General features: G+C 39.9%; 2 protein-coding genes across 5 annotated transcripts in view; one reads left to right on the top strand and one right to left on the bottom strand.

Annotated features, from left to right (window-relative positions):
- Positions 1–3176: 3176 nt before the first annotated feature.
- Positions 3177–15569, bottom strand: ZCRB1 (zinc finger CCHC-type and RNA binding motif containing 1). 2 transcript variants are annotated; one of them, XM_042793010.1, is made up of 8 exons: positions 15452–15569; positions 10629–10716; positions 10433–10461; positions 7088–7199; positions 6891–6998; positions 5346–5455; positions 5168–5243; positions 3177–3838 (listed from the first exon to the last, which is right to left on the bottom strand). In XM_042793010.1, the coding sequence occupies exons 2-8, from the start codon at positions 10710–10712 to the stop codon at positions 3707–3709; spliced, it is 651 nt and encodes a 216-aa protein (XP_042648944.1). In that variant the 5' UTR covers positions 10713–10716; positions 15452–15569; the 3' UTR covers positions 3177–3706. The 2 variants fall into 2 exon arrangements, with proteins under 2 accessions (XP_042648944.1, XP_032855831.1); XM_032999940.2 differs by lacking the exon at positions 15452–15569 and adding an exon at positions 9957–10084 and having other exon boundaries at positions 10629–10715.
- A 153-nt stretch (positions 15570–15722) lies between these two features.
- PPHLN1 (periphilin 1) overlaps positions 15723–21138 on the top strand; it is a 72710-nt gene continuing 67294 nt past the window's right edge. For all 3 annotated transcript variants that reach the window (XM_042792089.1, XM_042792088.1, XM_042792087.1), the window contains exons 1-2: positions 15723–15740; positions 16331–16424. The gene's annotated coding sequence lies outside the window, so the exon portion shown is untranslated. The remainder of the gene's footprint in view (positions 15741–16330; positions 16425–21138) is intronic.

Genomic DNA, 21138 nt, shown 5'->3' with positions numbered 1-21138 from the left:
GTTTTGGCCTTTTTCCACAATAAGGCAGCTGCGTCAGGGGTTGATGCAGAGAGTTTTGGATTTAAGCAAGCCAAACAGGTACTTACGCTATCTAACTTATCCATTATCTAATGCTAGTGTTCTGGCTTTCTCACCTAGAGATGCTTCATTATCTTGCCAACAAAGAATAGAAACTTAAAATGATTCTAGGAGACCGAAGTGCAAAAATCCTGATCCTCCGAAGTCCCTCTAGATCCTGTTTTAGGCCCTAGGTTCTTTCTTCTTTAGCCTAACTCTAAGCCAAAAACTGTAAGAACTGCTAATCAATAGAAGTTCAAACAGAGTTAAGAAAACTGTTAAAGGAAGATGATTTAAGTAAGGAATTCTAGATGCCAGTTCTGCATAGAGGCAGGCTCATTTTCATCTGTTTCTTTTTCCAGTGTCGCTTGCCTCAAGTGACTATGCTTGGAACAGAAGAGCATGGAGAAGAACACTGGTGGGTCAGTTGTAATCGTCTGGGCTTCATGCTGACAAAAGCAAACCTACAGGGAAAGCAGTGAGGCAGAAGCAGCAGGTTACAAAGACATATCAACAAGCTTCAGCTACTGGAACTCTTGAAAAAGTACTGTATTAAGTCAAAATAAAAGTCAGTTTTGTTTTTATTCTTTCTGACAAGACAACAGTAGCAAATATGAAACAGTAAAGTGTGTAAGAAGAAAACATTCCTAGACTGTTAGTATCTCTGAATATTTTACAGTTAGAGGTAGTCAGTAATTTAGGATATTTCTGAGTGGAGACTGTATTTAAACCAACATTTTAAAATATCACATTCCACATGTAAGTCTAATCCTTTTGATCCTGTAACCCTGAAAATAGTTTTATAGCAGGGAGTTCTACTACTACATTACAGCGTAATGAAAAAGTTTGAAACTTGCTGCCCGATCACTTCACTGAAATCTTAATTTTATAAGTTATCTAATGTTCCCAAATCACTGTCATGGACAATGTCAAGCTGATCCTCTTTAGTTTTATGTCTTTTTTTAAAAACAGCATTGAACACGGTATTGGAGAAGACGACAAACCCTGTTTTTAAGTAGTGGTGTAATATTTTTGTTTCCTTTGCTTTCCCTGTTTTTTTTCTTTTTTGTTAAAAAAAAAAAAAACCAAACCAAACCAAACCAACAAAAAAACCCCTTCCATTGAGCCCTAACCTAGCATTTGCAGAGGAGCATGTTGGTAGCAAGATGTTGTGGTTTAAACCTGGCCAGCAGCCAAACACCACACAGCCGCTCACTCACCCTCCTGGGGGATGAGGGAGAGAATTGGAGGGGTAAAGGGAGACTCACAGGTTGATATAAAAACAGTTTAATAATTGCAATAAAATAAGACAATAATAGAAAGTACAAACGAGCGAAGCACGATGTGATTGCTTACCACCCGCCAACTGATACCTGGCCCATTCCTGGCTAGCGATCTTGAAATACCAAGACCCCTCAATCTCAACCCCAGAGGTGAGAGCCCCCTCCTTTCCAGCAGCCTCTCCTCTATATACTGAACATGACGTGACATGATATGGAATATTTCACTGGCCAATTTGGGTCCGGTGCTCTGGCCGTGCCCCCTTCCAGCTTCTCATACACCTGCGCGCGGGCAGGACGTGGAGAGTTGGAGAGACCTTGATTTCTTAGCAACAACTGAAAACATCAGTGTATTATCAGCATTCTTCTTGTACCAAATCCCATACTGAATCCAAAATACAGCACTATACTACCTGTTACGGAGAAAAACTAGCTCTATCACAGCCAAAACCAGGACACCAGATTTTCTTCCTTAGCAGTTTAGAACCCCTCAGTCTTCATTATTACACACATGATGTACAGTGATTCACATTTATTAACACTAAGTTAGCACTCAGCTACTCAGTATCAAGAGATTTTCCAAAAATTCCATAAAGGAAGCTTCAGATTTAATATATAGTACTTTCAGCAGAAAGTCACAAAGTCTTAAAAACATTATTTGGATTACAGAGTCCTAGACCTTCCTATGTATAAAGCCCAATGTTTCACCTCATTCTGTGGCTTGAGTAGTTTGTACAGAAAAATCTTTATTACCTTATTCTTGTTTCTGAATTCTTGTGAAAGTAGCGACAGAAGACCCCAGAACGGCCTGAATGTGACAGCTTTATATTAGCATGGACAGGGCGTGTGTGACTCTGCTGTGCACCCAGTTACATATTTGAATGTAAATTGATATTAATTAAGAATACATAATTGTATATTTGGATTTACATTTTCTATATTTGGAAGAAAACCAAGTCCTGATGAGCAACAGGAAGAGCTTAAAATAGAGACAGAGGCCAGCTGGTCTGTTCTTCCAAGTGTGAAAGTGTGAATGTGTTTCATATTGCGCCTCCTAAAAATGAAAAATTTGACTACACAAAGCGGCCAATATAAAAGGGTTGCCACCATGACCGTGCGTCTGGGGTTTTGGGAGTGATCACTGCTGCAGGGCTTTGTACTGTTCTACTAATGTATCTATGAGGCTTTTTAGGAGAACATGACTAGAACCCTATGGAGATTTAAGGATGGAAACCTTATTTAAAAGATCTGAACAGCTTTCGGTGCAAAATAGGTGCCAACACAGTTTGCTTAGAGACCATGACAATTCCAATTATACATGAAAGCTGATTTTAAGCATTTTGGAAACTTTGTGCCTTTCGGATTTTGCCAGCAGGTTCAGATGCCTGAGAACATAGGACTGTGATCCATGTTGGATACAAGTATATTTAAAACCGTGTGCATAACCATAATTACCATGTTAGGCACCCAAACTGCAGTCAGAAGAAACAGCACAGTATAAGCCCTTATCACAGCAAGAGATTTTCACTATCAGATTAGAGCATGTTAAAACATATGCACATTCCTATTTTTAAAACATACAGCCATTCTAATTTTTAATGCAAGAGCAACAGAACTATCCCCCTTAAAAAAAATATGAAGTATGTTTCAAGACTGAACTAATCACCACATCACTCTTCCCTCTCCTATCAAGCCTATATTGTATACAGGCTATGTAACACTATGAAGTGTACAACAAGTTACTAAAACTGTGCACAAGACAGAAGATCATCATCTTAATATCCTTTTAGAAAACAGACAGATGTGTTGTTTCGTCAAAAATGATTTCGCAGACCAAGCTGATGTGATAGCAATTTATTATATTACTACATGAAGAGTTAAAAGACTAGTACAATGCTCAAGGCTGAAATTCAACCCTATGCAGAGGAACTAGTGCAAGATTCATATACAGCTAAAAGTACTACTAAAGCACTGCTTCCAAACACTCAATAAACAAACCAATACATAAGCATCAGTGGTGCTAACAGTGATCCTAAGAGGAACTCCTCCTAAGAAAAAAATCTTAGACAGTTCTCTTATGAAAGATGTCACTCCCAGGGGTTGGGTCTAGATACTAACTGCAAGAAGCATTCTCCCAGATATTTCTCTGGATTTAAGTATAGAAACACATTGTTTTCTCAAGACATTGCCTTGAACGGTGAAGTTTTAAGAGAGATATCAAAAGATGGGAGGTTTGGGGGTTGGGGTAGAACTACAACATGATTTTCAGTGTCTTCAACACCCAGGCAAACCTGTATTACAGATAACTTTGTAGCACTTTACAAAATGTACACTATATATATTACATACACATATAAACCAGTATTATTTCAGTCGCTTAGTTCTTCCTCATCACTGAAATAAGCACTTTTCTTAATCCGTGGACGTTTTGAATCATCTGAAATTGACGATTCCCCTGCAGTTTGTGTCCATCTTTGTTGTTCTTCCTCAATTTTGGCTTGCTAAATGAAAGAAGGAAAAGTATTATCTAGTACTAAGAAAAATTAAGATCCATTACAAATAATAATGCTGATTACTAATATGCATTGAATTATCCAATAAGTTAAAGAATTCAAAGGGCTTATCTCAATTTCCAGAGAAACTGTGTGATAAATTCACTAGAAAACATTCCTGAAAGTAGTTCTCACATGCAAACAGTGAGTCTTCTGCACCAATGCAGGCCACATGGAATACCCTCTATTTTCAAAGAGAGGAACTTTGCCCATGGCAAACTCACAGATCTGAAGCAAAAAACGCATTGCATTTCAAATTGACATTATTGAATTGGCTTTGTTCCACTAAAAAGTCTTCTATCTGTTGTCTTTTACAGTCATCCATTCAGGGAATTAATGCCTTCAGGGATGTAAAGGTTATTCAACTAAAGGTTTAAATAGATGCCTTCTGTTTTTACTGAGAACTATGCTATATCAGTTAAAATCTTTGGATGGCAAAAAAAATGGGAATGTTTCCTGGCTTGTTCACATTTATAGGTTTTACTTCCAATCATGGAGTTTCTGAGGGTGCATGGGGATAATTGTCATATTTGCACAGTATTTCTGGACTACATCATGTAAAAGTTTTGCACTCATTACAGTCATATTCAGAATAAAGTTATCTTAAAACCTCCTGAAGTTTTTTTTTGTGAGGACAGCTGATGACTAGGGAGGCAAAAAATTTGAACATCAGGTCAGGCTTGCTCTGTGTAGTGAAGCAAAACCCTGTAAAGAAGTATTAAGACAGTAATACAGCTGTCAGACCATCCATCTACATAACAAAAAAAATGCATTAAATATGCTTTGAGAGAAGAGGTTTACTAGAGACTGCAATGGACTCTATTAGCCAAAGGAACTGCTCCAAAAATAATGTTGTTCAAGGATATTCTAGTGAGTGAGGGCAGAGGATGTACCTGGTCATTTATACATGACTGTTCTTCTGGGTGCCCAGTTAACAGAATAAAGAGGGATTTATAGACAAAAAACCTAACAGAGCATCACAGCAGAGGTGACAAGAAACTAAGCTGCAAAGGAGCTTGAAGGAAAGAAAAAATTGCAATGCACAAACACAGCACCAGTGAAACAGTTAAAAAAAAAGACACACGTAACTGAACATGCCTGCAGTATGAAGAAACCAACTATAATCACCAGCTACTGCCAGGCAAGAGTGCCCTGAGTGCTACAGAGTGGACAGACCTACAGGTGTATCTCAGAGATTTTGAAAAGCAACTAGAAAAGGAAGTAGAGTTGCATTTAAATAATGGCAAATAATAAATATGCAATGCTTCGATTTTGTACCTGAAAAGCTATGGCTTGGCTGAGGCTATCTAGAGCAGGGTCTTCTCCTTCTTCTTCACTTTCTTCTTCCTCTTCACTTCATTGTGCAGAGAGAGAGAAAAATATATAAATCTTTATTTTAAGTGTCCAGTATGAAAAAGCTTCCTAAAAGCAGTAACATGTAAATAAATGTACATACATTTCTTCTGGCTCAACTATTTTCTTTCTCTTCTTCTTTTCTTTTTTTTTTGGTGGCTCCCGCTCTCCTAGCATATTTTTAGGACAAGCATAACTTAAGTGTCCTGCTTCCTTGGAGAAAAAGAAATACTGCTTAAGAAAAACCATTACAAACAACTATATCTTAAAACATATCATGAGGAAAGTTAATGTAAGACAGTTCACAGCAAAAAAAATGGAAGCAATTAGTAAGATAAATGGAATGCTGAATTAACACACAGAAGACAAACTCTTGGCTATAAACTTGCCATGGAAAAGAAGAGATTGGTGGTGATAGGCATATTTAACTGCAAATTGAGAACAAGCTATGAGCAAAGTAGATTTTATTTGGCTGCTGTAATAGCTGAATACACTACAGCATGGTTTATGTTCAAGACAAGACATAAACCTCAGCATTAACAGTTTAAGAAACAGGAGTGAGTGAAGATTTTTGCTCTAAAACCTGTTATGAATATAAATCAAGTTTGTATTTGACATTAAATACTATCCAGATCTTAATCCCCTGTGCTATTACGTTCAGGACAAGTGAGGAATTTCCTAAAACTTAGAACATACTTCTGTATAAAAACAGTTGTTTCCAGTATTTCTTTGATTGACAAATGTATCGTGAACTTCCAAAGATATAGCAAAAGCAGGCATTTTGAAACAAAGCTTAGGAGGCTCTCTTTCTTGAACAACATTATACTGATACTCAGATCTGCCTGCTCATCAGCATGTTAAGCAGCCACTAAATGTGCGCATTTCCACCTGCCCCCAAGACCCCAAATAAAAGTCAAAAGGGGTATTATCATTCTTGAAAATGGTACAACTGCTATGCAAGTTGATAATATCAACAGCAAAAAAAATTAATTTAACAGCATGGGCAGGATTAGCCAAACTGAAGAAACAAGCTAACAGTCTGTGCTGGTTTTGGCTGGGGTATAGTTAATTTTCTTCACAGTAGCTAGTATGGGGGGCTATGTTTTGGATTTCTGCTGAAAAGTGTTGATAACACAGGGATGTTTTCATTACTGCCGAGCAGCGCCAAGGCCTTTTCTGCCCCTCACCCCACCCCACCAGCGAGCAGGCCGGGGGTGCACAAGGAGCTGGGGGGGCACAGCTGGGACAGCTGACCCCAACTGCCCAAAGGGGTGCTCCAGACCATGTGATGTCATGCTCAGCAATAAAACCAGGGGGAAGGTTGGCCCCACGGGCCGCTGCTTGGGGATTGACTGAGTATCAGTCTGTTGGTGAGCAATTGTTTTCATTTGTATCATTTGCCTTGGGTTTATTTTCAGTTTTTGTTTTCATTACAATTTATTATTATTATTATCAATTTATTTCAATTATTAAACTCTTCTTATCTTAACCCATGAGCTTTCCCACTTTACCCTTCCAATTCTCTTCCCCACCTCATCCTGCTGTGGGGGGAGTGAGCAAGCAGCTGTGTGGCGCTTAGTTGCCAGCTGGGGTTAAACCACAATGGTCAAAAGATGGATTATATTAGTTCATTTTTGGTTTTACTCACCCCACATTCGTAACACTTAGACTTATCAAAGTAGTTACGCCTGCGAATGAATTCTGCTGCTCTTCCGTTATCAATGGCAATACTTGCTTTTATTACTCTTCCAAACAACTACAGCAAATTGGAAAAAAAAAAAAAAAAGGTAAATATTTGGGACTGTAAACCCAACCCTCCGGCTGTAACAACTTTTCACAATTTACCTGTTTGTTATTAAGTGCCCGAGAACAGTTTTGTGCAGATTCTTTATCCAAAAACAAAATAAAGGCGACTCCTTTGCTCTTCCTGGTGTCTTTGTCTTTCATAATAGTAACTCTGAAAACATATAACCACATTATTGATGCACTAAAATAACTTTGTTTTTTTCCTTAAAGCTCTCAGTTGGCTCTTAGCTTTGATATATACCAAAAAGGAAGATGTATATTTAACAATAGAATGGCTCAGTACACAGAAATTCAGAGGAACAGCTAACCTGGCCATGTGCTTACAGACAGAATGGAGATCATCTAAAAAAAAAAAAAAAGTATGTGGGGTCTTCCTGGGTCCAGTATCATTCTTTATTCCCTTGGATGTCTTGAAGAACAGAGAACATACCCTTCAGATTTGCAGACAACCTAATTGGACGGAACTACACACACTGGAGGTGAAATTAAAATTCAGGAGTAATCTTGACCATTGCTATCATTGCTAAAAACCACTGTGTATTGAACTGCATCCAAACTGAGAAATCTATGCTCATGTAGGACTAACTAGCTAAACAGGTTCATGAGAGGAAATGATAAATATAAGCAGTATTGTTCTACAAATATCTCCAACCGGAATCTAAGCAGGTCATGGATGCACGTGTTATTTTTCGTAACATACAAAGTTAAATCTTCAGTCTAACATTGGAATCAACATCCCCAGTAGCATATCAAGAAATTCAAGAAAGGTTTAGACATGGCAAAAACAACAGACAAAGAAAAAGAATGACAAGAGGTAGAGGAATGCACACAACCTCAATTCTTTTAATATTAATGTCAATTGTATTTAGCCCTAAAAAAAACCCCAAAACAAACAATGGGAAACAGGATGACAGTCTGCACATACATAAAAGTTCATGTTAAAAAGTAGGGAATAAACTCCTCCCTGTGTCCACCATGGGCAGAACAAGGTTCAGCCATAAGGCAAGCCAAAATTGTAAGAAGCAATAGGACACTTAAAAAAACAAAGAAAGAAAGAAACAAACCCTGCTTCCATTCAGAAGGCTTACCAGAGAACCTGTATAACTGACCTACATAGTAAAAGTGTATAAAATAAAAGCTTGGTAAAGAAAGCTCAATTTTTCCCCAAATACGTGCATGGAAGGATAGAGCTCAGAACAGTTTTTCTACCAAAGCTGCTTGGACAAGGATGTGCCCAACTGAACACATAGAGTTTAAGTGTCAATAAAACTGACTCTAGAACAATTCTATTCATTCTTTTGCTAAGTTACTCTTTCAAGAGTTCCAACCGAACCCTCATATGACTGTCAGGCTTCTAACTGGGATATTGAATGTACTGGTTAATAACACAAGCACAGAAAGAAACAAGTGTGACAAATCTTTAAAACATCAGCAGCTTCGCTGAGCCCTAGAAAGTCTCATATCTCACTGAACAAACTGAGCTGAAGTCATAATAGTGAGGATATATTGGGGTGAGAAATGCAGTACAGAAGAAAAGTCAGCATGATTTTGCCTAGTCAAGACATCCTTAAAGAAAGTCTGTTAAAGCTTATTTAATTAAGTTAAATCTGACCTAGATGGCATTGCAAAGCTTTCTGCAAAGTGTTTTAAAGTGCCTGAACGAAGACTCTACAGAAATCAAGCTAGTATTTGAAAATATTTTTCTTGGGAATTAATAACTAGTTATAACTAGGAAAACTGATCCTTGTTGGCCTCAGCTTCACAATGAAATGGAAATATCAGTAGAATTCCACAGTATCTGCACAGTTTATAGCCAGGTCAGCTTGCAAATGGGCAAACAGGAAACAGATTTTCCTAGATACAAAAAGGAAGTCATGGTAGTATTTCACACATGGTATTCTGTGACTCTTTGCATTTGGTTTAACTTCTGGCAGTGACTAACAAAATTCCAGGAAAAATTAGTTATCAATAAGTGAATTTTTTGCAGAACAATATATAGGTGGGGAAAAACAGTAACTGCGCAGATCAAGTTGCAGGTTCTAAATTAGCTACTTTCACACAGGGTGCAGCACTGGATTTCTTATGCATAGGCATCTGAAAAAATAATTTCTGTTGTCTATGACAGTTAAAAAAAAAACGCAAATAGAATGCTAGAAACTATTAAAAAAGAAAAAAGAAAAGAGAGAATGCTGATATGTTTAAAATAAGCAATGCATCATACAGCAAATACTTCATACAATTCTCATCCTCCTATCCAACAAAAACCAAGACAGTAGGCTACCCCTGCCCCCAAACACAGAGAATATATTACCAAATGAAGGCAGGGAGGTCAGAAGTGTCAAATTTATGGAGAACAGGCCCTTCAGTGGATAAACACTAGCTTTACTACAACCTTGGCTCAGGATTTTTTCTAAAATCAGTAGTTCAGCAATCAACTAAACCAGGTCAGACACCCCACCCTGGAAACAACAGACTGCAGGTGTCCAGTTGTATTGGTCACTGCATGTCTACCATAGCCTACATAAGGGTTTTCCTCTCAGTCAATTTAAAAAACATGCTTCTCTAAAGTTGTAGTTTGGCTTTTCCTGCTCTTTGTCACCTGAAACACACTCCTAAGACTTCAAAAACTTTTAATTTAGCTCTGTATCTCACAGATTATTACAGCAGCTACTAGAAGTTAGAGCAGATATTTGCTGGTGTAGGGTTAAAAACTGAAGTCCTGAGTCTCATTATTCTGACCAGTTAAAAAAAATAAAGAAACAAAACAAAACAGCAAGTTCCTTACAGTGGCATTTATTTCTATTCTTTGAACACAGAGGCAGGTATTCACAAGTATTGTTCGTGAATACCCCACATATTGAAAGCTATTACTATGCAGCTTCACATCTAATCTTAAATATATACCAACCAGTCACAGTAACAAGTCCCTCTAGAAACACAAATAGAGGAACTGCACACTGCAATCGTGGAAACTGTTTGTGGGAATTATGACATCTCGTTCACATAAATAGAAGCTCTCACTTTCACACTTATCCACTTGTGTCCCAGGCAGCGTCCAGGGAAAGGAGAACAACACTTAATATAAGAATATTGTTTCAACTATTTCAGAGAAATGATCATTGGTATATCACAACATTCTACTTGCTGTTAAGAAGTGGTTAACAAAACCTGTCCCCAACTCAAATATTCCTACATTATGAGTGTAACTGCAAGAACTTTCAGTTGTTAAATTCAATTTATACTTTATTAATAATGAACAGGACTTCAATATAGTTCCACATCTATACTTAAATTATAAAAAGCACAAGACTTTCAAGTGAAATAAAGACATTAAGTATTTAAAATGAAAGCTACAAAAATAGCAGGCCATATCAGGTCACTTACTTGACAACTTTCCCATACTTTGAAAATATCTGAAATATAAAACAAAATAAAAAGATTTAACAATAGACAACTGCATTTCATTTGTAACAAATTTATCAAGACAAACTTTTATAAGTAAAAGATATATATTAGTTTCACATTTACACTCAAATTGCTGTCAATGAGTTTAGTCTGAGCAATGCAGCTCTTAACTTACCCTGTACAGATCATTGTTTGTCAAAGCAAAGGGTAAATTGGACACATATACTGTGCTTTTGCTTGGTGCCAACCCACCACTCATTTTTCTGTCAAAAGTAAGAAGAGAGAAGAGTTAAACTCTATTTAACAGAGAAATCGATTAAAAAACAGTTGCAAGACTTTTTTTAAAGTTGTTTTTTCAAATCTAGCCCAGACAGTCATTATAAAGTTGCAGGAAAGCATAGATTTCATTTCTCTTTCATCATTTTACACGAAATTAGTGTTTGCCTTCACATGCTACAGAAGATATACATTCCTTCCTCCTCCCCTGGATCCAAAACATATTTTTGCTGTATGCATATCAATTTCTAAGTCACAAAAGAACAGACCAGCTAGTATCCTTAAAATAAACCTCTACTGATTTGTGCAGCAAGGAAAGGTTTAGGTTGAGAAAGAAACAAGTAATGTCCATTTATTAAACATTACGGCCAAGATATGAAATGATTGACCTTTGTTCAAGTACCTGCGTGATCTGATTCTTTATACAAGTTTCAGCTCAGCTGCATTCAACATAGAATAAACCACATTTTGTTATGAGGAAAAACCCCACTTCCCTAAAGCAGAGTCTTAATTATTGGGGGTGTGTGGGGTGGGATACTACATTGACTTTAAAATGAATCCAGGATGCTAAAGGAGCAAGCATTTCCTCTTGTGGGTATTGCTCAGATCTTTACACTGCAAGTGTCCAGAGCTGATCATAGACAGCATCTCCCCTAGAGGCACTCCTCCTCCTCTTCCTGATGAAGCAGCTCTGTACTGGCAGGAACCAGGAAAATCTCAAAGCCATTTTAATTGCCAGTATCTTTCAAGCTCTTGTAACTAAGTATGTCTGGAGTCAATTCAAAATTACTGTTAAAACTGCATACATACCATCTAATACTAGGTGAAGAGTAACTGAACTAACTTGAAAAAGAACAGCTTATATTTTTCCTCATGTTCGGACATTTGCCAAAATTTTAAGTGGTGCTAAAGTCTGTGCAAAATGCTTCTTCCCTTTCATCTATTCAGTAGCCATGGCTCGGTCCAAGAGCTAAGCAAGTAAAACAATTTCAGAATAAAGCACAGCCTTTATGAGAGGGCACACCAAATAGTACAGCAAAACCATACCCTAAACAGTCCAATTACTACCTCCTTATCCAGTTTCCTAGAGCCTTATTCCTGTTTCTTGGCACCTCCAGCCAATTCCTAATTGAGGACCAAGCCATTTCTTCAGCAAGACCAACTCATTTTAAAAATGCAGACAAAAAACGATGAAGGGATAAAAGAAACTAAAGTATTAAAAATCAACATCCGTTAAAGTAGAGTTTCTTAGGAGACTTTTTGGGTAGTGATTCTGAGCAGATTGCTTGGTCAAGTGCCAACAAAGCAACTAATATCACACTCTAATTCGGCTGTGGTCATTTTCTGGCATTTCATGATTCAGTCATCTGAGGACCTGATATTCCCAGAGGAGACTGATTATCCAGGTGTTTTGCTTCTCTTTCCTGATGTGCTTACTGTATCACAAATCATTTGAGTGGCAGTTTCCAAGTGATTGAATTTTTAGGTTTTTCATGTTCAGAGACTGTTTTTTGGCATGAACAGAAATGGCAACATAAAGGTTAAGCAAATGAAAACAGAATAAATTTGCAATAAAGGCCACACATTGCATCTGGTGTTACGCAGACTGGATTCATTATCCCAAATTCCTTGCTGCTTGGCATGAGTATCCCTGACAAGCATAACCAGCCTGACTTGGCAACATGCCACGCAAATAGATGGCCTGAAGTTCAGTTATCCAGATGTACAATGGGTAGAAAGGATTTGGGAAGAGCTACCTTAGCGCTTCATTACGATATGTTGCCAATGCTAATATATTGCAACAGTGGAGGAGAAAACAGCAGAGGTGAACCTCACTTGGCTGTAGAAAAGAATTTAACTGTGCCTAAAAGACAAGAGAAGCTGAAGCACCTTGTAACAGGAGACCACGCAGGCCCCATATTAATAAACAGGCACCAGCAAGGATGGCATGACTGGAGAGCACTCAGCTTACGTATTCCGCAACACCCCAGTGCAAACCTCTGAAAAGAAGGCGATGCGTCATATGAAGATTACTACAGGCCTAATAGCTCATTTGACAGGAAATTATTAATGACTGCAAGCTACAGAACTGTCATTTTCAGCTGTATACTATTTTTTTCCAGAAGCAAGCTGAAAGAGTTACACCCTGGAGCGCTGGCTGCCAGACATCTGAGATTGAGCTTTGTTTCTAGTCTTCTCAACAAATTTAAGTGAAACAGTCTTCCTGCTGTGACTGGCCAAATATTCTTAGCAATTTGAATTGTTTAGGACTACTATGCCAGGATTTCTTACTTTTAATGTCTGACTTGCCAGACAGGCACAATTTAATAAAAGAGGAAGTACAGTAACTGTAAGACTATCACTGTGCTCATATTCAAGATGGCAAAGGTTCAAATTTACCATTCCTGGAAAGAATATTTCCCCCGATCGGCAGGACGACTTCCTCTTCTAAATACGAAGGGGTCATTGGGATAGTTTCTAAACACCTTATTTAAGCCCGCAGATACACTAGACAGGCTTGCACAACAGCAACATTTGGGCCATTCATCTATCTACTTAAAGGCCTGGTCACCCTTACTAAGTCTTCTGCAGAACATTCAAAAATAATATTCTACCAAAAGCAATCTCTCAAGAAGCTTGAACATGTTAAAGCACCGATTTCTCATTATCTGTTGTGAATACAGTGGTATAAATGCAGTTTTAGATCCAACTACTGGCACAATTCTTCCCACCCCAATAAACCTTAACAAAACACCATGTGTCAATTTTAACTGTATTATAACCAATCCATTAATCATTGTTTTGTTTTGCTTTTAAAACCACCATGAAGCCCCTACGGGGATACCAAGTGCCAACACCATATAAACACCAGCTTCTCCCACCCCCCCGCTTCATTTATGGATGCCAACCTTGCCGCACCAGCTTCACGTTTATTGGTCTGATGCTTTCTAGCTAGGGTGGTGAGTGTGGCAAAAAAAGCCAATTCCAGCTTTAAGCTAACTCTCTAGATGAGACATCACATCTGGAGGCTTATCATTACAAGGCACTGAGTCCTTTTACTTCAAGAACTTTTTTTTTTTTTTATTTTCCCTAAAACACCTGAGCCTTCCACTTGCTGCCGGGGACTCACCTTGAGAGTCATTTACAACCTGGATTCTATATCCTGCTAGATCTCCCCAATAAACCAAACATTTCTGTTCTATACCGAATGCTTTTATGGAGCTTCCCTGATCTTCAAGGTATTACCCGGTGACTTACTTTAAACCATCAGCTGGAGGCTAGTACATTATCTCCATGGGGTTGAGCACGACTCCCATTAATGTAATAGCCTCTCTGTAATATTAATGCCTTCTTCATTTATCATTTTCACATATTAACTTTCAGGATGGAGTTGTCCTTCATTACTGTGACCTCCTGAATTCAATCTTTTTTGTCTTTTCCAACATCTCAAACTAAAAGAAGCCATTCTTTGACAAGAGCCATCTGTCAGTAATGATTAAGTTTCCCGCAAAATATATTGGGTACACGAGTATGTTTTGCTTGAATCCAATATGTTTAATGCAACATCTGTCACTCATGTTGAGAACATTGTAAGAGATGACAATGATTAATTTCAATAATTGGCTTTTCTATTCTGTCCCAGAACACGTCATGACACCACCAAAATAGTTCAGATGCATCTGAAGTGGAGTCTGAATTTACTGATATTTTCATGACTTAACATCGACATTTCAATTTAAGCACAAGCTTTTGTGTGTGTTTGTATTTAAGTGCACAGCAGCAAGGCCTGATTTGTGATTTAATCAATTACAGTACGTATAAACAATTTATGGGTAAGGTATTCAAGACAGGCTCACTCAGGTCAACTCATTTGAGTTCTTCTATCTCGATCCTTAAAACACCTTAACTTATTTCTAATTTAACAGTCCAAGAGTACTAACCACTTACTACAACTCTGTCCTACACAAGGGGCATGTAATAAGCTGTCAGAGCAGAATCTGTTTTATCTCCACACAGTTGCTTAAACATTACAAAGCAAATATTAAATAGGATCAGAATTAGGTAAATAAACTTGACGCTACTGGCAGGAAGAGTGCAAGAGTTTTTCCATCTGCTCAAGCCAAAAATGTACGCGAAAAGGATCCATGGTCTGAATCAAACTACTCTTATGTACTAACCCAACTACAGCAGCTTTAGGACAATAAGACTGAGCAACCAGGCCGCCAGCCGGAACTACATGAAGAACTTTAACAATAGTTTGTTGTTTGTTTGTTTGCTTGTTTGTTTTTAATGCATTTCTAGAACAGTCAAAACGGGAGAAGAGCTGCTTGATTCCGGCACTTTAAGTCTCACCCAGAACCTCACCCAGGACGGGCAAACGCAGGTAATTCGCTCAGTGACGCCCCTTGCTCCTAACCCCACACCCCCCCCCCCCCCACGCCGAAGCGAGCAGTTCCACTTCAGAGCTCCGCACGCCCACGCCGATGTTCAGACAAGGCACCTACAGTCCACCCGGAGGCTCCCGCCGGCCCCTACCCGACCGGCTGCCGGTTTCGGGACCACCTCCCCGGCCGCCCCGCCGTGCCGTGCCGTGCCGTGCCGCCGCTGAAACCCAACCCCCCCCACCCCCACTCAAGACCGCAAAAGCCAGAAGCGCGGCGAGCCGCAACCCCCCCCCCCGGCTGAAACCTGCCCCCGAGCCCACCCGCGCCCCGGCCCTACCCGTCACGGCGGGGATCACCCCCCGCGGGCGGCCATGATGCGGCGCGACACCGGGGCGGGGCGCGGATACCCCCCGCCTCACCCACCCCCCCGGCTCCAACCGCCCGCCCGGCGCGGCGGCGCTCTTCCGCTGACGCCAGCGCTTCCCGGCCAATAGGACGGTGGGGATGGGAGAAGGAAAGCGGGTGTTCTTGATGACGTCTGGTGGAGCGCCGGAAAGAGGCGTGGCGGCTATTGCCGCCTCCGAGGGAGCTGGCTGCCGCGCTTCGGGACAGAGAGAGGGAGGCGGGTGAGCGGCGGTCTGTCTGTCTGTCTGTCTGTCTGTCTGTCTGTCTGTCTGTCTGTCTGTCTGTCTGTCTGTCTGTCTGTCTGTCTGTCTGTCTGTCTGTCTGTCTGTCTGTCTGTCTGTCTGTCTGTGCCCGCGGAGGCCGCTGCGGAGCTGGCTGTCCGGCCTCCTGCGGGGCGATCGTGACTGTCGTGTCGGCGCCGATCGCGTGGATCGCCGCTTCGGGCCGCGGTTTGCCGCCCAGCTGCCCGGCGGGGCGCGGGGAGGGGGTGGGGAAGGGGACCTGCCTTCCCGCCCCGCCGGTGCTCGCTCGGGCGGTCGCCGAAGCGCTCGTGAAGCCCGTCCAGGCAGACGGCACCCCCGCGGGGCCGTGGGAGCGGGATACCCGCCCCTTCCGCCCCGCTTCCCGCACGTGCGGGGAGCCCGTGTCGTGGGTGGGGGTCCCCCTTTGCTTCCCCGCGTTTCTCGGAAGTTGTTGGGGTGAATGGCAGCGGCGGGAGAGGAGGGGCGGGAAGGATAGCCTCCTCCGGGCGGGCGGCTGCTCGCTCCCCGCCGAGGATGGCTTCTGTAAACCTCTCTTCATCTTCCTTTAGAACCCGTGCGTGATAGAAGATTTTGACTGTCAGCTCAGTACGTGGTTTTGTTCTGGGGGGAAGGACGCAACTACTTGCTCGTGATTCTGAGCAAGTATGTTATGTTAAACTTTAATAATGAATGTTTGGGGGCTGTATCCGTGCCTCTGTAAATACTTTCAGTGAGGCGGCTCGTGGGTATAATAGTGCAGCATCAGTATCCTTCTGTTTCTAGAGGACTAAATAAGACATGAGTGTGTCGCTTAGCTGATTTCCTTAGAAGTACTAGAATAAATCTTGGTGCTTACCTTAACAATAGGGTGTCCTGTAGTATATTTAAAGCCTTTATTAGTATTTAAACACTTGAAAATAAGTCCACTTTCCATGGTTCTTTTTTCTTACTCATACTTATTAAGCAAGTGCTTTACCATGCATTCGTTTTCATGGATAGTCGTTGTAATTCTTTATCTGATGCGTCTAGGACTTCCACGGAACAAAGACTCTGTCAGAAATACACAAAAAGATGTGGAAACCCATAGAATCTGTGCAAGCAATGAGTAGAGTTTGATATAGTGATTTGCCCTGGGTGAAATACTCAGACTTGGTTGGTACTTTCAAGTGTAAATGTTGAAAGCACTGTAGTTTTGACCTGTTATGACAACAGTATAGTGAGCTGACATATTTTGTTATCAAAATGTTTGTGCTGCAAGACAGAAAGTCACAGTGGAGGTGATGATCCGTATAGTTGTTTGCATTGATGTTGCTAGTGTAGCAGCCCCACTGCAGCCTGGTGGAATATTCTTTTTGTAGCATTGACACTGATAGAGGATGGGATGTTGGTAACTGCAGGTGTTGAGGCAAAGATAAGCACTAATACATCAATCATTGTATTAATATAACCCCCAACACATTGTGTCCATTTCTCTTAACTTCCAGTGATATATTAGAATGATGTGGTAAGAAAACTGAACCAGTGGGATTGTAAATCCTCATCAGAATGCTGCAGCTGTTAATAATTTCATTCGGTTTACACATTTCTGCCTTTTTCCTTCTTTTGCCTTCGAGGTGGGTGTTAGTTTGACTTCTGTGGTCAAGGCTTTTTTAACTATTTCTTTCTTACCTTAAGTCAAAATTATTGTGGACAGATCAGGAAAGAATGGAAGAAAGCTTCTTCCTTCAGGTTATTGGTTACCTAGGTTGAATATGCCTAGACTTGTTGCAGTCATGCTTCTAATTGCTTTTAAAAATCTTGTAGCTTAATATATGTTATTAGAAAGAGATGGATTCTCTTTTCATTCCTGTTTTTTCTTGATGCCTCCTTCAGTATTGTATGTACTGTTGTGGTGTATTTTTTCATCTGCTCTTACAATCCTGCTTTTTCATCTTACCAATAGAGGACAATGTCTATTCAGTGTTTTCTGCCTGTCCTAAGTATGGGGGGAGGAGGAGAAAGTTACTTTTTTTCCCCGCCAAACTCAGTTTTATTTGTCTTGCCTCCTGTCTAGGTAAGAGGTACTGGGATATCTTTGAAGCACTGTCAAATACCCATTCTGATTGTTGGAAGAAAAAGCGGTGTTTTCTGTCTGTCTTGATGTCCTCAAAGCATCAATTGTTGCAAAATTGGCCAGCGTATTTCTAATAAGTTTCAATTCTCTAAGTTTCTCTCCTAGGTCTTACTCATACAAAAGCATCTAAGCTTTTTTTGAGAGCTTTTCAAAGTGGAGGAGAGGTAGAACTGGCCCACATTTGTCAATCTGTGCTGTTTGTCAAAGTAACAGTATAAAACCAGATATACCCCAGTAGTACCAGAGATATTGCAGCTGCCTGCATCTGCATTTACAGCACAGCATTGGTTTTATGATCTATTTGCATATGGCAAGATGAAGCCATCTGGATTAAAAAGCTGTATGTTTTTGAAACAAAAATGTAGATTCTGCAGAAGATTGATAGCACGTACTGGAAAATTATGAATCCTGGAGAAGTAGATATTTCTAGTAGTGATGAAAATTGATGTCTCAAGTAAGTGTAAACAGACAAGAATTGTGTATAAAATATTGCAGAATACTGGAATGCTTTTGCAAATGTGTCGGTTTTTGGTTGTTTTTTTTTTTTTTTTTTAGCATATATTAGTTAGAAAGAAAAAAAAATTGATAAAGGCAACACAGTTGTGCAAAAAATCTAAAGTTTAAGTGACCCATGTCATCTGCTTGATGAAGAAACCCTCTTTGTATTACATCAGTTATATTAGCATAGAGCAAGACATAGTGCTGTGATAATCGGAGCAAAGCCATTCTTGGCAGCTGGCCACAGTGGAGCAGCTTGCACTGTGTTAATAGAATGGCTTCTGCATACACTGGAGTGTCTTTATTTAAGAAAATAAAGACTTTGCTTTAGGGAAAACAGTCACCTCTGATCAAAAATAGGAAGAGGTTGTTTAAATTAATATAGCAAGTGATTATATATAATGATATTTAAGGAATATACCAACTACCTCTACTATATGTGCTGCTAGAAAATAGTCAATATGAGTGACAATGGTGTTACCTGTGAAACAAAAATATATATTTTTTTTAAATCTTTGTTTTAGAACAGCTTTGTACTGACAGAACAGATGAATCTGAATACAGCATAGTAAAATTGAGGTTTGATTTCATTAATTCTTGTTAATGGAATCTTATCATATTGATTCTAAGAGGTTAGTCTCTTTGTGGTTGTAAGCTGTACTAGGTCACATCATTTAAGAAATGGAATTTTTTTTTTTTTTTGCAGAAACAGATGAAATCTGCTCAAGAGGCAGGGAAATGCATTTTCCTCCCTTTAAACATTTTTAGTTTTTTCTTCTGGTATTTTCAAATGCATTCTTACTTTATCTCATTGGTACCAGCTAAAATTTGTCTGTTTAGTCTTCTATATAAAATTGGTCTCATCATACTACTTTTTCCTTACCAGCTTTTTGAGCAGTGTCCTTGAAGGTTGATTCTGTCTGATTAATTTTCTTCATTTCATTTCCTCTAAATGCAAAATATTCTTGCTTTTGAGATGTTTTTCTTTCACCTCCATACTTCCTTCTAGTCTGATGTAATTGTGTGTATTTTTTTTCTTCAGTCTGTTGACTTTTATGGTAGTGTATCTCTACCATTTTTCCAGCTTGTATTTTTACTCTGTCAAAATACTAGTGATAATTCTTGCTAGTTTCATTGAGGTCCATCAGCAGTGATAAAAATGGGAGTGTTTTTGTCAGCCTTGCTGCATGATACTATAACAGAGCGTGCATGTGCATGTCGGTGCCCGCTGCCAGCGACGTGTGTTGGGATGTTGAGGGTGGTTTGACTGATAGAGCAGCATGAAGTGTAAGCTGGCACTTACCTTTGGTGGCACTTACCTGAAATGCGTTGCTTTTTGAACATTGAAATTGTTAACTGAACACAGTAACTGCTGTAGGCAGCGGGGCATGGACACTACTGTATTTGTCAAAATGCCAGAAAACCCCACTTGAAAACCTTGTCTGAATCCAGCTTCTGATATTTGCTGTTGGTCTGAAAACTGAGTGAGGCTCGCCTTGGGGTTGCTGAGTCTGTGGGCTGTGGAGGAGCAGGGCCGGGAGCAGATGAAGCGGGAGGCTGGGGCAGTGTGGTCAGAAGGAATGGTTCACCCTGGGGCAAGGGCTGGGCCTGAGGAACCAGCAGCAAAGTGTTTTGAGAAAGAGCAGTATGATGCTGTTGCAGTGTAATGACTTTGCCTTGCCTCAGCTAATTCTGTCCCTCCCGGTACATGTAAAACACAGGAGTATTCAGGTATGGCTTTAGGTACACAGCAAAAAGGATTGTGGGGACAGTGTGAGAGCAGATAGAGCACCCTCCTGGTGATGTGGGACAGAGAGGGCCTAGGGTCCACCTGAGAACAGTTAATGCACCTGTAGCCCCTGGTGACAATTTTGAAGGGTTTAGCAAAAGTTCCTGAAGTGGCGAATGAGAAAAAGCTGGGGTGGTTACTCAGAAAATGCCAGGAAGGTGCTCCTGATGGATGCACCTGACTAACAAATGCAGCAATATGAGCAGTGGTTTCAGAATTAGTGGCTGTCACATGGAGCACACTGGAGAGGGCAGGGACAGCAAACCCTCTGGCTCTTGCCCTTACCAAAACCAGGACCAACCAAACTCTGTTGGTTTAGTCAGCCTTTGATTGTAATCTGTGGCTACATCAAACTAGTCCTGTGTCTTGGTTATGGAATGTACTTAAAGTCAAGTTTGTTAGAAAATGCAAGTGATTTAAGAAGATGCTCTGGTTCATTTGTAGCAATGGTAGGATCAAAATCTCTGAACATAAAGGCTTATTACAGTTGAGGAAAGAGCTGCTTCATCAGGATTTACTAGCTATTACAAAAGGAATAGCATTTGTTAAACTTTTCATTAACCTTCAGTCATATGCAACTGAGCCTTACTTTTCTGTACTTAGTGATACAGAAAAACAGTGAAATAAATACAAGTTAAGTGAATATATTAAATATTTTTCTGAGTATTTTTAAGAAAGCAGTTACAGTAGTTTCCAAAAGCTTTTGCTAACAAATGGAAGAAAAACTGAGACTTGAGATAGTGAGTAAAATATGATAAAAGGGAAAGAAAACTCTGGAATTTATTAGGAAAGTGTTGTGTCTGTAATAATTTGTCATAGGAAGTTTTTTGATATTGCGAATTCAGCCGAGTAGTTCATTCTTTCTTGAGTGTAGTGAATTACTCTGTACTAATTCAGACAAATCATGGGGGACGGGCGATCAAAGTGTTTGTTTTAAATGTCTGGTTTCTTAAAAGAAGAAAACCCATTTATGAGTA

This window comes from Tyto alba, unplaced genomic scaffold (assembly GCF_018691265.1).
Source record: "Tyto alba isolate M040663 unplaced genomic scaffold, T.alba_DEE_v4.0 Super-Scaffold_2, whole genome shotgun sequence".
In the NCBI taxonomy this organism is placed as follows: Eukaryota; Metazoa; Chordata; class Aves; order Strigiformes; family Tytonidae; genus Tyto; species Tyto alba.
Note: the sequence above shows the minus strand (reverse complement) of the source record. Positions and strands in the feature narration are given on the sequence as shown.